General features: G+C 47.5%; 5 protein-coding genes across 5 annotated transcripts; 2 read left to right on the top strand and 3 right to left on the bottom strand.

The window, feature by feature from the left end:
• Positions 1–997: 997 nt before the first annotated feature.
• On the bottom strand, positions 998–2,406 carry BU24DRAFT_427198 (uncharacterized protein). Its single transcript, XM_033529164.1, has 2 exons — positions 2,101–2,406; positions 998–2,041 (listed from the first exon to the last, which is right to left on the bottom strand). Exons 1-2 carry the CDS (start codon positions 2,147–2,149, stop codon positions 1,314–1,316), a joined length of 777 nt encoding a protein of 258 aa, XP_033379335.1. The 5' UTR covers positions 2,150–2,406; the 3' UTR covers positions 998–1,313.
• BU24DRAFT_427196 (uncharacterized protein) lies at positions 1,912–2,762 on the bottom strand. Its single transcript, XM_033529163.1, has one exon. It carries the CDS (start codon positions 2,510–2,512, stop codon positions 2,237–2,239), a length of 276 nt encoding a protein of 91 aa, XP_033379334.1. The 5' UTR covers positions 2,513–2,762; the 3' UTR covers positions 1,912–2,236.
• Positions 2,763–2,932: 170 nt separating this feature from the next.
• BU24DRAFT_496145 (alpha/beta-hydrolase) lies at positions 2,933–7,991 on the bottom strand. The gene is made up of 3 exons (XM_033534179.1): positions 6,729–7,991; positions 3,185–3,377; positions 2,933–3,135 (listed from the first exon to the last, which is right to left on the bottom strand). The coding sequence occupies exons 1-3, from the start codon at positions 7,786–7,788 to the stop codon at positions 2,949–2,951; spliced, it is 1,440 nt and encodes a 479-aa protein (XP_033379333.1). The 5' UTR covers positions 7,789–7,991; the 3' UTR covers positions 2,933–2,948.
• A 482-nt stretch (positions 7,992–8,473) lies between these two features.
• BU24DRAFT_50654 (uncharacterized protein) lies at positions 8,474–11,337 on the top strand. The gene is made up of 7 exons (XM_033534338.1): positions 8,474–8,771; positions 8,833–9,195; positions 9,262–9,512; positions 9,566–9,795; positions 9,853–10,201; positions 10,254–10,815; positions 10,888–11,337. The coding sequence occupies exons 1-7, from the start codon at positions 8,586–8,588 to the stop codon at positions 11,254–11,256; spliced, it is 2,310 nt and encodes a 769-aa protein (XP_033379332.1). The 5' UTR covers positions 8,474–8,585; the 3' UTR covers positions 11,257–11,337.
• A 3,456-nt stretch (positions 11,338–14,793) lies between these two features.
• BU24DRAFT_50547 (uncharacterized protein) lies at positions 14,794–15,695 on the top strand. Its single transcript, XM_033534337.1, has one exon. The coding sequence runs from the start codon at positions 15,220–15,222 to the stop codon at positions 15,586–15,588; it is 369 nt and encodes a 122-aa protein (XP_033379331.1). The 5' UTR covers positions 14,794–15,219; the 3' UTR covers positions 15,589–15,695.
• The last annotated feature ends 695 nt before the right edge of the window (positions 15,696–16,390 follow it).

Genomic DNA, 16,390 nt, shown 5'->3' with positions numbered 1-16,390 from the left:
TGGTCCTCATGGCCAACGGCACTCCGCGGCAACCAAAGCTGGACCGGCGCGCAGCCCACGCAGGCATGGGAAACGCTTATACGCTTTAAAACTGTTTAGGTGCTGCCATCTCCCAGGGTCGTGGTGGCAGTGCAAAAACTACTCCATAATCCCCTTGTCCGTATACTGTAGCAGCATGTCACCTTTTCCCCCTCCTTGTTCAATATCTATGTTTCGATTTACAATATACCAGTACGATTCCTTATGCTCTCTGGAACGTAATGCGCTATGCGTCCATCCTTCGCGCTCATCACCGTCGCCGCCGGCAGTGAGTTTTTCGACGTTGATAGGCGTCGGTTGTAGCTGCAAGGTCGTGGGGTGAATGGGATTTGGATTGGGCTGAACGATTTGTGCTGGCTGGGTTTAGGTAGGTAGTTCACGTTGCCCAAATCTTACACGCGCCAGCGCCATCTTAGATTGACGTTCTATCTATCAGCCGTGGTAGGCAAATATTGGAATTTTGATAATCGCTGCAGTACGGAGTAATAATGATGATGTTGCCTTCCTCTGCGGAGTAGTACATACATGCATACATCAGCTATTCTACCTGACTTGCCTGCACAATATCTACCTACACCCTTACGATTGTTTAATGTAGCACGTGGGTAGGCAGTCGTAGGCATTGTAACAGTGTAACTATTGTACGACCGCTTGAACTGTGCCGGTTATTTTTAGATGCTGACTGGAAGCGGGCCGCTAGTCTATGCCAGCCTTGGAATGGAACCTCTAGGCTCAAGTTACCCTCCCATGCTCCCCCATCATCCCAGCCCAGCTCTCGACCTTCTCTGCAGCCTTACACAACAGAACAGTACTCTGCGGTGACTGGTGACATTCTCGAAGCAAGGCTGAGATGCTTCTAGAACACTACACGCACGCACGCATTCACCCTCTTCGTTACTTTCGGAATATTCATCAACTGACCGGATTACATTTCGGACGGATTGTGATCGTCGACGCATGCAATTATTGATTTTGAAAATGGTTCTATTGAAATCGCTATGGGGGCCGTGGGGTCCGCGGGATCCCTAAGTCCACATGTTTTTCCGTCTCAGCAATCGATATGCGGGTATCGATATTGACTTCATGAACAGGCGATCTTTTACCAAATCCTGAGTTACCTCCCAAACAAGTACTCTTGTTCTTCTTGGTATGATACCCTGCATCCTTCCAACGGGTCCATTCCGAGCCTTTGAACCGCACACTTCCAATACCCGGAGATCTCCAAATATACATCTGGCCCGCATAAACACAAGATATACGACCACTCCGCATCATTAAGCATATTGATCCTTCCCCTCCAACTCCGCCTCTTTAGTACTAACCCTCCTCCTCTCCCTCACCCTCTTCACCTCTCCGAACACCGACACCGACACCCAAAGCAACCACACGAGCCCCGCAACCACCCCATACGCAATCATCTGGCCCCTCGTGGGAACGAACATCCGCGTCTCCGTGGCAAACAGCATCCCGAGCCCCCCGTTGATGATCCCCAGCGTGATGGCGATCCTGCCCAGCCAGAGATGTCCGTACGTCCAGATAGTCCGACGACCATGCTTCTTGAACTTCGAGTGGTGCAGGAGTCCGAGGATGGGTTGGAAGGCTAAGAGGACGAGCACGACGATGCCGATGATGGGGTGGTAGTGGTCGAGGAGGTTGACGGGGACGTTATTGACCATCCAGACGCCGATGCCAAATGCAGCGATGTAGGTGACCAACGCGAACGTTTGGAGCAGGCCGTGGATGAGCCATGCGCCGCGGAAGGACCCGAGGCGGATTAGGATTGCTCCTGCGGGGAAGAAGATGACGAAGGCGAGGGCGGCGAGCACGCCGTGGGCGATGACGATCTTCTCGCGCTGGTTGAGGAAGTCCTGGTAGCTGGTGTAGCCGAAGGGTCCTCGGCCTCTGCCTCCTCGTCCATAGGGTCCGTAGCCTGGTCCCGGATCAGGGCCTCGGTAGGGGCCGTATCTGCCTCCAGGGCCGAATTGGGCGGTTGCTAGAGACACTTGGAAGTGTAAGTATTGGGTTGCAGGTGTAGCAAAGGGCAATTGGGGGTTGGCTTACCTAGACTGAAGTAAAAGGTGATTCGGGCGAGCATGGTATTGTGCGACATGATATTTTACTGGAAAATCGATCTTTCAAGTTCGTTGATTGGGCACAGTATATGCTTTGCTCTCTATACGAGCAACAGCAGTTGAAATCAAAACGAGAGCAAGCTGGTTAAGATGGCTCGCAGCTGAGATATATGGCCGCAAGCCAAGATCGAATGCATATTTGACGTCGATGGTCTCTTGGAAACATGCATGCTTACGCGTACGAAAGACCATAAAGGAGCAACGGGAGTGGTCCAAATGAAATACAAGATCGTTACACTGAGCTGAGCATGGCACGTAGGCTCGGAGAATAGGTTTGGAGAGCCGACAGTTTGGTTGGACGTCGGTGAAATCTGGACGCAAAACGCCGACCCCTGCGTCATTACGCTTTGTGACTCTGTACCTAGGTAGTTATGTTTGTCTGATTCGAAGAATGTGTTTCCCAGTCAAGATTTTCCGAAGTTGTTATGAGTACTTTCTGAATGATGAATAATAAGGTGATGTACTAGTCAAAACTTGAAGACTTAGTTGGTGGCGATTCTCATTCATATTAGCATTATCTCAGGTCACGTACGATCTGGACATTTGCATTCTCGAAACTACTTTATCAAGCAATGAAATGATCACTTTTTTATGTGGAGTTCACACTATGAAGTCGAAGTTCTAGTTGTATGTAACATGCACCGTGTCTGAGTGATATGATAATATATTGACTTAGGAAAAGTGGAATCTTGTGAGTGGACACAGATACCACAGCACAGGCAGGACAGAAGGTAGTGATCAAACTCTTTCCCCTCGTGGTAAGAAGAAGTACCTTGATCAACCGCCCATTCCTTGCTCACCAGCTTCTCGCTCTAGCCATTTTGGAATTGAGAAGTACAGCCTCTGTGTTTCTCCAGTATGGTATTTCGCCAAATTATAGTAGTAGCCATCGTCTGGGTCCTGAACTAGAGGACTCATATCAAAAATTATCCGGCGGTATGAATGCTGAACTAGAGAACTAACACTGAGAAGCGTCAGTGAATTTGGATGCATGCCTGTCAAGAAATACTTACCGGGTCCTTTCCCGGTCCTCTGATACTTCGGGGGGAGCATTGAGGGGAAAGGTTGCTATATTGTGGTCGATGAGCTGCCTCATGGCCTCCTTAAACTCGGATTCTTCAATCTTCCTGCCGATGATATTTTCCTTCTTGGGTTCTTCTATGACCTGACCATCTTGCAGCCCCAAGTCAACGAACACCCATTCCCCTAATTTGGTATCAATGAATAGAGTGCGAAGGCTCCCCGTTTGACCAGCGGCATTTTTTTCAACTTTTCCTGTCGCACTTTGAACACGTTGAATATTGTTCAATGCTTGCCGAGTTATGATAATCGAGCCGAGGAAGGTCTTCTCATCTGTTTCTGATCCCGGACGCGTGGCACAGAGGCTTCTACTTGCTTCATCGTATCTCCATTCAAGGAAGCATACACGAATGCTCTTATCGTCGGCATTTCTCTTATTAACAGTCTCGGCCAGCCACGATAGCACGTCAATACTTTCTGGTCAGCTTATGTTGAATCAAGGGTGATGTATTCCACTCATGTCGCCTGGTTCGGTGCCGCTATTTCCCAGCCTTGCCTTACAAACTTTGCCCCTGCTGCGTTTGATGGATTCATGGAGTGATGGAGTGATGGAGTGATGTAGTGATAGAGAGATTGATTCAAGTGTAGAAGATGATGTCCATTTCCTCTCAGGAAATCTTCTGCCTTTATACTTTGTTTCACGGGCAGTGTCCCGCAACACTATTTCCTGAGTCATTCGTGACATTACTCATAAGTTGCAGAGAGATTGTATCGATTTCAATCGCCTCGATCCTTCAATAACTCTATAGCATGGCACGACTCATATGAAAATCATAGTTGTCGTGAGTCAGGTCAGTGCCAACAAAGTGACCGTGCAGACTTTATTTACTATCGTCAAACGGGCGGGAGATTATATTAAACCGTGGGGTATGTGATCTAACGAACCACTCAGAATTTATTGTATGGGTTTCAGTACGTGTTGAGCATGCGCACAATGTGGTAGTGGCGAAGAAATCAACGAAAAGACTCGATCTTTATCATGAGTACCTAGATAGGCAAGAACGTGTCGCTTTTATTATGAGCAGAGGTAAGTATCAGGACCAGTGTATTGATATATAGGCCTATGACCCCAGTGAGTAATTTGGGGGACTCCAGTGGAAAATTCGGCTGACTCTCTTGAACCGTGATTGACTCGAATGAATCACTATTGACTTTGGAAAATTGATAATATACACCAACAGATGACCATTAGCTCTAGGTACCAATAATGCGCGCTCACGTCTCCTTTAAGAGGAGGCAATGGAGACAAAGGTTGCCACATTCTCGGCGATGAGCTTTCTCATGGCCTGTTTAGTACTCTGTTCATGTAAATCTCCCTGTTCTGGCCAGGTGTCCCTGGTGATTTCACCACGTTCCAGTGTGAGACGACCGAGCACCCATTTCTTCGAGGAGCTATCGATGTGTAAATAGCGCAAACTTCCCGTCATACCAACAGCATAGTCCTGGATTATTTTTTTCAAAGCCTTGTGACTTTTATCATTTTGCAGAATACTTGGAGATGTTCTGATTTCGCCGACGAAAATCCCGTTCGAATCTGTTCCTCCTTGACGGAAGCACAAGACGATATTACACGAATAGCTATTTCTGTTTGCTTTGTCCGTCCACAAATTAAGGCTTTGGTCATCAGCCGTTTTCTCCTCCAATACTTCGATTAGCCATGCCCACAAGGTTTCACTCTCTGGTCAGTTGACGTTCTGTGGAGAATGGTGCCATGTACTTACTTTTCGAATTTTGTCGCCATGTTTGATTGAATGGTTGAATGGTTGAGTGATTGAGTGATTGAGTGATTGAGTGATTGATCGAAATATGGAAGATGATGTCCATTCTTCTCTTGAGGAGTGCCTTGCCTTTATGCTTCTTCTTACGAACAGTGCCCTACAGAATCATTACCTGAGTCGTGTATCAGAAGACCTAAGAGTCACGGAATAATAGTGTCATACTCGATCGCTTTGAATGTTTAAGAGTCTCAAGGTATAGTATAGCACGGCTCATATCGAAATTATTGCTAACGTGAGTCAGGCCAGTGCCGAAAAAGTGACAATGGAGACATCATTTCGTGTCATCAAGGCTGATTCATCGGGTATGTGATTTAATGAACTTCTTAGATTTGGTTGTACATATGGGGTAGACTATGTGGTAGCCAGACGCACAATGTGGCTGAAATAAAGGAAACACAGATGACGGAAAACTCAATATTTATCATGAGTACCTAGGTAAACAGGAACAATTACATTTGGCTATGAGAAGAAGTGAATTTTGGAGTAATGTACAGAGATCCACAGAGGGATGACTCCGATGAGCCAATTTAGTTGACTCCAGTGGACAACTGACTCGATTGCGTCGAAGATGGTAATGAATCACGATTGACTCTAGTACAACTTGACTGATTCTGGGGAGTGGATGGTTGGTTGACTCCAATAGATAATAGGTGACTTCAACGAACAATGACGACGCACCTTGCCCCTTCTATTCTGTGATCAAAAAACACTCAAATCGCTAGTCAGAATATTGTCTTCAAACCGGACGGCAAAGACTCTAGTGAAATTTCGAACCGTGTCTCGTTCTTGTAGAAATGAACTGCCCGAACAAAAGAAATAGCGAGCGTGTTTTCTATCGAGACATGTGGGCGGACAGTTAAATTTGACTTCAAATAATGGAATTCATATGGATGAACGCCGACATAAACATATGATAGTGCCATGTTCGTCCTCAAGATCGTTTCCTAGCATCTCATTATAGACCTCTTTATATAGGACTTTCGAGGTGAGTATTGCTATGGACACTGAGCAACTTTGAAGTGATTGCCCGAATTCGAAGACAGATTGGGGCATTGAAAGTGGGCTCATCTTGGTAAAATTCATACATATCTGATTGAGCCACATCTATATCTAAATCCAATGGCGTATGTTTCCCTCCTAGCTATCAAATAGTTTAGCCCTGAACTTCTTGACACGTAGTAAAGACATGCTAGTATCAGAGATTGCACATCATTAAACTATTTCTCGACTTGGCGAACAGTGTTGTAGGGTAAAATATGATTGCAAGAAAATAGTTTCGGGGATTCTGTTCAGTTTCCAATTATCTTTTTTCACCCTCGTGAACAAAACTCTCCACACTATATCTTTATGCCATAACTAGAATTGGAGAACAGTGGCATAGTATTTGTCGAAATGAGTTAGAAAGATTTCGTCCCACAAAAAGAAAGCATTCAAGTAGATTAAATTGTACTAAAAGAAAGCAGATTGAACAGTATGTATACTGGCTTAATGTATCTGCTACACCTAACTGTAGTAGCAGCTTAATTAGTATATTAATATCAATTTACAAGAATTTTCTCCCTATACAAATAGTCGAAGATTATTTGATGAAGAAAAGAGAACGATCCTGGGTGGCAGTGATTACTTGCGCCGTGAACACTGCTTAAAGATACAAAGTGTTTTTTGCATCTTAATCTTTTGAATAGCTCTTGCGGCTGACCCTTGAGGAAATGGTCATCCGGCGCATCCAACACCAGCGTAGGTGTGACAATATCCTCCACGATCCCATTCAAGTTGTACTTTCCAACCTCTCTGAAGAGCTCCGCCGCGGAAGAAAGTCCAAACGTCCATTTACCATTGAGGAGTCCCCATCGCATTCCAGTATCAAATTTCGAAGCCATCTTGAGGAGGAACCCGACCAGTTTGTCCCATTTATTCCTTATCAAATACTGGATAGCGGATGGCACAGAAGCACTGAAGGCACTGCCAAAGTCAAAGACGCCGTCATCTAGAATGACAGCAGCGAAGCGATGCTCACTCGTGGTGGCACGGGCCGCGAGATATCCCCCCATACTCCAACCGAAGAGTACCAGCTTCTTCTCATCGAACTCAGGTCGAGTGAGCGCGAAGTCAACCACCGGAGTCAATACATTTTCCCAGTCGTGTCGGAAGAATAGATGTTGCTCCCGTAGTGCGCGGCCTTGACCGGGTCCGTCGAAAGCCAATATATTGCAGCCGCGGCGTAATGCTGGAGCAGCAATGGCGAACCAAGACTCTTCCCCAACAGAGTCAAAGCCACCATTGAAAATTATTGTAGGTCGTGGAGTGGAATTGGCGTCGCACCGTAAGATAAAGCCGGGAAGCGTAGTGTCTTGGTATGGGATTTTGATCTCTTCGAAGGGATAACCCGTCAACTTCATGGCCGACAAGAATGCTCCGTTACACAACTTGACGAGGTCCTTCGAAATTTCGTCATCAAAGGGTGCCGTACGCCGATAGAAGTCAGCAGTTCGATAGTAGTTGGAAGCTCTTAGAAATGCTTCTTCCGCACTTCGGATATTACCCAATGCCAAACTGTCTCGCCCGAGCTTCATCGCAAAGTCAGCTGCCTCCTTCCATTCTGCCATCCAACTCTCTTCATCGCCGGATCGGATCCGGGAGCAGATAGCAATAACACCTGCGATGTCCGCACCGCCATAATTGCTATAACCCACAGCTCTCAGGGCTTCGTACCCAAAGGACGCATTGCTTGGATAGAAATGCTTCAATATGCCAGCCATCACAAAACTGGTAACGCTCAATGTGCCGAATCCTCTGAATGGCCTTCTTGAGCACAGGGCTTTAAATACGCGAACGCATGTCCTTAGTCCACCCCGCGCGTGTTCGGCTCCGAGCTATGTAACGAGGCATCTGGAGATAGATACAAGAAACAATCTGTAATCTCCATGCCCCTTCGGATCCGAGCTATTTACCGAAGTCGTCAACGGAATCAGCTTTTCATGCCGCTCTTTAGAAGCTTTAGTTCCGCTCTAGGCATTGGTGAATTGGGGGGTAGAAGGAGCCCGAACCGATTCGGAACAAGGGTCCGAAGCCACCAATCAGAACGTGAGTTGGGAACCGAATGGTGGTCAATTCGGAGTTTGGCGGATTGGTACAGGGGAATGGTATCAAATTTCTTTTGGGGGAAGAACAATAATTAGTCCATATGCACGTGTCTCCCAATGCTGGAGGTAAACTGTTGGGCTGTCCGGTTCCTGGCTTGAAACTCCTGTATTCCTCCCGAATGAGGTAGTGTTTCAGTAAGAAGTCGTCGATAAAAGGAAACAAAGCCGTGGAGAAATTTGTCAGATTCTTCTGCCACCTGGATTTGCCCATGGAAATGAAGAATCAACAGAACGTGACTATGCTTTATCAACCCGATCTGAAGTGAAATGTTTGGGGAGACAGGGTATCTCGTACCATGAGCCATGCGTGTAGTTCGCCATTCTCCCGGAGTTCTCCGCGCGCTACGCATCCTCACCCTTTTATCTGGCAGCAGCACCATTGCCCGTTCTCTACTTGGCACCTCTGCACGCATATGGCCACTAACCTGCACTCAGCACTACACGAAGACATTATTCCGTCTCCGACCAAAGAGACGAGGAGAAAGGTGGTCATGAGCTCATCACTTGCAAAGTCAACCGGTCCGAATAATCAAAGCCCATTGGCTGGCTCAGATCAGGCAAAGTCCAAGACGGCATGTCAGAGATGTAGAGACCAGAAGGTGACCAAGATATCTTGCCTTTTCCCAGTCGAACAGTCCGCGCGGCTAACTATCGCTGGAGCTCAAATGTAGCCGCGATTACCCGATCTGCTTCAGGTGCAAGAGACTGAACGGACTATGCTCATATCCAAAGTTAGCCAGTCGCAGACGATTCAGACCCATTCCAAGGGTTAGAGGGGATGAAGGCGGATTGGCCTCTGCTTGTGGTCCGGAAGCTTATGATGTAGTGGCCGGGCCGACTCCGCAATCAGAACAGTACCACTCTAACAATCTCGACGAAAACCGGACTGTTCCTAGCTATACCCAGGCCGCCATCTCGACCTTTCCAGTTGGCTCATCCACAGAAGATGGAACCTCAAGTCCGCATTTCGCCTTGGATAAAGGCGGACAGGATGCGTCTCCTCTCTCCACACTCTCCCCTGATGTAAGCTCATCCCATTCCCTTATTACGGGTATGAGCTTGCCCAAAGATGCCAACTAAATCCTGTAGACGTACCATCACTATCTACGAAATGTAGACCTTCGGAATGTTGTTTTAAATCCTCTTGGAAGCAACAGCGACCCGCCACCTGCAGCAGCCAGTTTGCCTCCACTCGCGGCTGGGCTAGTCCTTCTCGAAATATATTTTTCAAGGATATATAATGCTCCTCTTCTGTTTGTCAAGTCGGCGCTTTTTCAAGATTACATTGAGGGGTGTGTTCCGGATGTTCTTCTCAAGTCAATTTTTGCGTTGGCTTCCTTGTAAGATTGCGTTGTCGCCAGCACGATAACGTCCTAACTAACTTTGTCATTAGATTCTTGGTACGACAAGCAGATAGGCACCAGAATAGCAGACTGTCGTTCAGCGAGCTGAATGCAGTGGGCGTATTCCATACGCAAGGCAGGCCGTGGGCAGAATCCGCCATGCAGGACGCAATGTCGTCAATCATGGTGAAGCCATCTTTGGCTATTGTCCAAACCCTTGAATGTTTGGTAATATACTGGTTCGGTGTTGGAGAATCAGATAGAGGTGATTTGTGTCTAAGTGAGTCGCTTCCGACCGAATGATGGCTGCTCCACGCGGAAGCTGACCCATAAAAAGGCCTTGCCTATCGATACTGTCGCCTGTCTAGATATTATGAACCAGCTCCACCTTCAGGGCACGATTCTGAAGCATGCTTGCAATCTGAGCTCAAGCGCCGTTGCCTGTGGGCATGCTGGGCCTCATTATGCATAGTCGTCGAGCCAAAGCCATATATCAAGGCTGCTTGGTCAGAGGTCGCCAACTTACCGCTTCCAGGATCCATCATTTCCACTAGCGGTAGGCTGAAGATCGTCCTGTGCGAGAAGATGGACGAGAATTGGGGCTCTACTACCATTGGCGACGAAATCGCCAATCAGGATCAGGGGCTCTTGATAGTCCTTGGACTGATGAAAATGATTGGGGTTTGGTAGGCAGCCCGAAGATAATCTTGTTTCCAAATGCTTACAGATTCAAACCAGGGCCAAAATTCAACTCTACGCTAGCGAACTTTCCGCCGATAAGTCTAGGAGGAGTCTGCCGCATGCACAACATCTGTCAGAACTTGCGTCATCAATATATCACAGCCTAGACTTCGGACATCTATCTTCTGAAGACAATCCGTCCCTTGTCAAATTTAGGAACCAAGCCATCCTGGTTGAGTGTCTCTATTATCTCTGTCAAATGGTTCTACATTCCACAAATGTGTTTCTATTTTCCGGCTGCCCTGCCGATTCTTCCATATCGGACGACGTGGTGCAGGCCAGCGCCACTGTTGTAGTGCACAATGCAGATCTTTCCGGCCAGTTTTTTGAACGGCTTTGGGCTCAAGGCTCAGACGTTACGAGGCTTTGTCCGCTGGCTGGTTATGCAGCATTTGTCACCGCTGTCATGCTTATGATTTCGGAGACCTGGTGCCAGCAGCAAAATCGGCCTCTGATAACCTCTAGCCCGGAGAAAAGGAGGAATAGAATGGCAGCGATGAAAGCGATCTTGAAGACCTTGGATATTTTGCGTGGCTTTTGGCAAGCCCTACAGCGGCCTGTGAGTGAAATGCCCCCCCTGTCCGAGGTGATCCAGCTACCTTCAAGACTGACTGAAACATGGAATTTATAGTGGGAAACTTTGAATGTAGCAATGCAAATGTTCCACACCCATGAGGAAGCATACCGTTCCAGACGGATCAACTCGCAGCAGCTCCTTAGTCGCAGAGAATTCGAGCAAGGTGGTCCTAATAGCGACAATTACGACCAACTCCTAATCCTTCCCAATTCGAGGACACCATCGGGTCCAACATCCTCTCCGCAGTTCCATCCAGGGGACGAATTGGATGGCTGCACCTCCTACGATGGTTGCCATCAGCGTAATACAAGCGGAAAAGCTGCTGAGAATATCCTCACAGATCAGCTCGGCATTGACGATGCATGGTGGGATCTATCACTGCTCACTGGTTTCCAGGATGGCAATTATAACCTCGGCGCTTAAAAATATGTAAGACCATTTTGAAGTGCTTTTGCGGCTTTGAACAAACAAAAGGGTATACTTGTGAGGAATCACAGACCCCTTTTCGATGTGTATAGTAGTATTTCTGTTACTCGTCTTCTTTGACCGCCTCGAGCAGCTCTGTCTACCCGACCACTACTGCCATGTCCGATATCAGCAACTCTTTCTCAAACCGATGTCCACCATTGTATTGTCGCTATGTTGAGCGATCAGTTCATGAAGATATGTATACGCAGCCAGCATCAGAGACTAGCTTGCAAATCATCCGGGAATATCTCCGAAGTAATTCCAAATACACAAAATGGATGACTTCATTGCAGCCTGGTCCGGCCGGAACGAACCACTCATCTATCATCCGAACAAGCTGCAACCCCAAAACTACTGGTAATTCGACTCAAAACAACCTCCTATGCCATTTTCAATTAATCTCGACATCGGAAGTTCTGAAGGAACATGCTGTTAAGATCTTTGGGAACATTATAATTCAGCTGGGGTCTAGAGAGTAGATAATAAACAATCCTTTCTCCACTGATGGTTTGTGAGCGAGTGAACGAGCTTTTGATGATCCCGCTGATCCAGCTCTCAAATACCGCCATTTGATTGCTGCTCTTGTATTTGAGATTTGATCAGTTAGGCGTAGTTCAAAGACTCACTCGATTCTCAATCTTTTGTGCTATGTCAAGGGATCCTCGTTCGTTCTCTGCTGAACCGTTGCCCCTATGAACCGAACCGCACCCGCAAATTGATTAGCGCGAGTTGATCGGACATCTCTACTTCAATTACTACGCCCCAGGCTCTAGAGGCCATGATTGCAAGGAGTGACAAATTCCCCGCTATCCCCACTCTCTGTCAGTTCATAACCCATCACATGGCTCGAAGATGATAGAACAGCAATGGCCTGTCCAAACCCGGACCATGCAAGTGTTCTAAACGCTCAGGCCGAACCCGTCTCGAGCTTAGCAGCCGAATCTCCGAGTCACCGAATCGCCGAAGCCGCGGATCAGTCCAAGCGAGGAATGAAGTATAATTATGACGACGACATTTACAGGAATAAGGGTAGAAAGTGATGATTTGCCGTTGCTGAAGCCTACCCCAGCTCAACAAGTGGGGTTGTCGTATCAGCAGGCTCCAGGTAATTTCACAGGCCTCAATAGAGTTATGCTCTTTGATGTCCGTTGATCTTGTTGGACTGCAATATTTCAGCTTCTGAGTGAGCTTGATGTCGATTCATGTTACACCTTCAATGTTAAAATATTTCAACAAAATAATGTAGTATTTCAAACACTACGTGTATGGAAGACATGCACGTCTGTACGCTACGTGTATCGTTCAAAACAGCTACGAGGGACAGTAATCTTTAAGAAGGCGGCCTGGCTAGATAGTGGTTACCTTCCTCTACTGCTTCTATCGAGCCTTTGTGTAGGGCCGTCAGGCCGCGATGCTGTGGCCACGCCGTGCTGCCATACGTGTGGCTAACACCCTCGTTTGCCCACCCACTTTATGACCGTTACTAACTGTACCGTGACGTCGACTTAGCTTTTCCTGTAGAGTAATGGTGGAAGAGAACAGGAATGACATCTTCTGATCTGCCAGTCTCTTCGATGTTGTGGCGTATCCAGTTCTCAGCTGTTGATTTCGAGTATATAAAAGGAACAATGAGCCAGTTCAGAATTATACCTAAGATAGGTATGTCCGATCCAACCACATTTTCCGTATAGAAGCGAGATCCTCCCGGTACTTGAGAATAGTAGTGGATAACTCGACAAACAGATAAGCCATATCTTTTGACGGTGAACGTAAACTCCTCGGAGTCCAGACGATCAGTCGTGACTACGACGTCGATGACTTCGTGGAAGTCATTGAATTGCTCGGTAATCTTGGTAGTTGCCCCTTTCCTAAAACCGTTCCCGGTTCCCTCGGTGGGGATGACGGAGACGTGGTCGCGATGATGCCACAAGTGATAGAAGGAAATTTCGGGACCCTCAAACTCTTTGCCGTCCCCATCGCGTTTTGCGGCCGAGATTCTCAAACCACCATTGGATCATTTCTGGTGAACAGTGGCGGACCGTGTCGTGCTCAATGCGAACGTGTAGTTTGCCAGACCATTTTCGCTCCACGTCTACCCATTTAGCAGAGGATACTGGCTTGAAGCCCAGGGTGCCAGCACGTTCCAGCGCGCTTCGAGCTGCGAGACGAGCTTCTCGGAGCGCTTGACTGACGACCATTGCAGAATTAATACGTGAAATAGGACAAGGTGAACGAAGCAAGAGGGCTTCAAGACAGTGATATTAGTTGTTATGTAAAGACGATGAACTCGGTCGTGTACATGCGTAGATTCTGTCTTATGTATTCTGATTTCAAACGCAGGGGCCGAGGCCCAGAAGCCATCAGCCATGGTTGACAGCAAGTCCTCACATCTAACAATCGGGTTCCATGAGATTCGGAGTTTCTCCTTCACTCAGCTTCTGGTAATGCCTCTAGGGTAGTAAATCTTCCAAAGGCTCGCTAGACTTAGGGCTTTTGCATTCATAGTAATGAAAAAACACATTCCCTCTTCATTTTATAGAACATAGCCCTGTTTATTGTATTTTAGAATCTATGAGGATAGAAAAGACACTGTCAACAGTTAATTACTAGGTAATGAGGTATTTTGGCTCATAGTTACGCTCATAATAAAAATAAATAAAAACAAAGGCCTCCATATAAAAAGCCATCTTCACTAGTTAGTATAGGTTGATTAGTAGCCCTTATGGTAACTATTTGGAAAGAGCGAATCCCCGAGGACCAATGCTATGTAGAACAATTAAGGATTTGCTCTCCGGTACAGAGGTTACACAAGGGTTTGAAGCATGTAAGGTAGTCGGCTCCGGGGCGTAGTTGATCCGAATGGGCTAGAGCACCCTGTTTCGGTGACGTTCCGAGGTTTTCCGACCGAGGTTCTTGTCATATCGAGTTCAACCCGTTACAAGAACAGACATGACTCGGACGGTGATTTGTCTTGTTGAGGACCTAGAGTGTACAAAACGCAAGGCGTCATGTATTACTGTTGTGCAAGCCACTATTTATGTATTTACTTAGGTTGGGCTGTGTATAGCTGCCTGGTGAATTATGTATGTGTGCCTGGGTACCTATGTACCTCGTCTGTCTGCATGTACAACACAACAGTGGACACCGATGGCGGCGAGTGGAGAAGACGCAAAGAGAGTGTGATGAGTTGTATTGTGGGGAAGTGGAACAGTGGGACCGTCTAAACAGTGCAAAGATGGGATTGTAGACATGTGAATTGAAGTTGATTCGGTGGTGTCACTGGTGTTGCGGTGATGAAATGGATGAGTTGTCTTGTCGTCTTGTCGGCGTGCGATGTCGGGCTCCGCCACACGCACAGACTGAGGCCATGTTGGTGGTGTGCGCTTGGTGGTCACTTTTGACCAATCATGTTGCATTGAAGATTTGCAAAACTCCCTGATCTAGTTAGATTCAGGGTTCGACTCACACCATCCCGTATGACTCCCATCCCATCTTTTCTTCATGATCGTATTGCCTAGAGTGCGTGAGTGCCTATTGTATGTACACATTATGCACTAGGTGGTTTTACGAGGATTAAACTGTGCTATGCTATGGCTGTGGTCCGTGTGGGTATAGTCACTATAGCCATAGAATCGTCTCGTCATCGTCACCTGCTTCCCAAATGAGTCACCAAAACCCTTTTCCATCTTATGACTCTCGATATCCGGTTATTGTGGCGGTTACTAGGTAGCCACAGTTCCTAGGAACCATGAAGATCGTTCAACATATAAGGCCCTACACCTCTCTCTCATCTCTCCCTCGCGATCTCTCTCCACCTGTCTTCGCTATCCGCGGCGGCTCGTCGCCACACCATACCATACTCTTAAAACCATATCCCAAACCCTAAGGCACCTTTTCCGGACCACATATCTATCCGCCATGAGCAAACGTCACAATCGCAAGCGAACCAGAAGCCGGCCTCGTAACCGTGATCCCGGCCATAATCGCTCTTTACATCTTCAAACCCCTTCCATCGACAACTACCATTTGACTTCAGTTGTTCCAGCCACGCCCGCACCCTTCCCTTCGATGAACTTGGGAGCACCGGAAGTCGCTTGGAAGCAAATCAACCATCTACAAAACCAACAGCGCATCCTTCAATTCCAGCAGAAACGGGACAGGGACATGGAAACCCAGCGACTTCGCTTCTTTGGAGGCTACATCGATGATGAAGTTAGTCTGTTCGAGCCGATGTTGAAGGTCGTTACCGATCTTTTCGACGGGAACACCGACTACGAGGATCCCTGATCGACTCTGCTTCTTCTGCTCTCCTCTCTCTCTACCCCAACCCTCTCCTCTCGTCCTGTTCTCCTGCTTCCCAGGATGGCATCCCACGGGAAGCCAAATGTTTCTCTCATCTCTTTTAGCACCAGGTGATACATTTTGGCTTAGGCTTCTCATGCCTTCATCAATAATACCAGACCCAGCTTTAGCTGGTCACCACCAATCCGTGCAAATCTAGATGACAGAAATCCATCCCCATAGCTCAGACCCTAGTAGTCTCACTACAGCTATACATACATACACACAAAGGCTCAAGGACGTCGATAACAAACGCTCCTACCACCGTGCCAGAGGCGTGGGACACATCAGCCGGCGAGGACTCGCAACAGTGAACGACACCCTCACCCAGCTCGGCCGGGTTGGCTCTCCACGAGGGTGTCCGATCGGTCCAGTAAAGCCCTGCCCTAGGACTCTCGGTGACGCGTGTCTGCGGAGGAATAAATGGTCAGACTGCCCTAACTACCGTGTACTGAATGACAGCTAGATGCACGCCTTGGAGATGCGAAGGATCGACGGACGATTAGTTCGCGTGACACGCTACTCCCTGGCTTGAGCGTCGCTGCCTACGCGGTACGATGGGAAAGACATGTGTCGTTCGGTGGGAGGAGTCATCGCGTCCGGGGTTCAGCACTATATATACTACTACCTACATGCTGTGTCGACGGGCGGTCTTACGCCGCAATTTCCGGAAGGGCTGTCTTTGTATTTTGTTTTTTACTATTATACCCCCTTCTACTTTAGGTAGACGTTCTGTTTTGAATTGGAT

Source organism: Aaosphaeria arxii, assembly GCF_010015735.1.
Source record: "Aaosphaeria arxii CBS 175.79 unplaced genomic scaffold BU24scaffold_10, whole genome shotgun sequence".
In the NCBI taxonomy this organism is placed as follows: Eukaryota; Fungi; Ascomycota; class Dothideomycetes; order Pleosporales; genus Aaosphaeria; species Aaosphaeria arxii.
The sequence above is the reverse complement of the archived record's forward strand: the minus strand, read 5'-3'. Positions and strand labels throughout refer to the sequence as shown.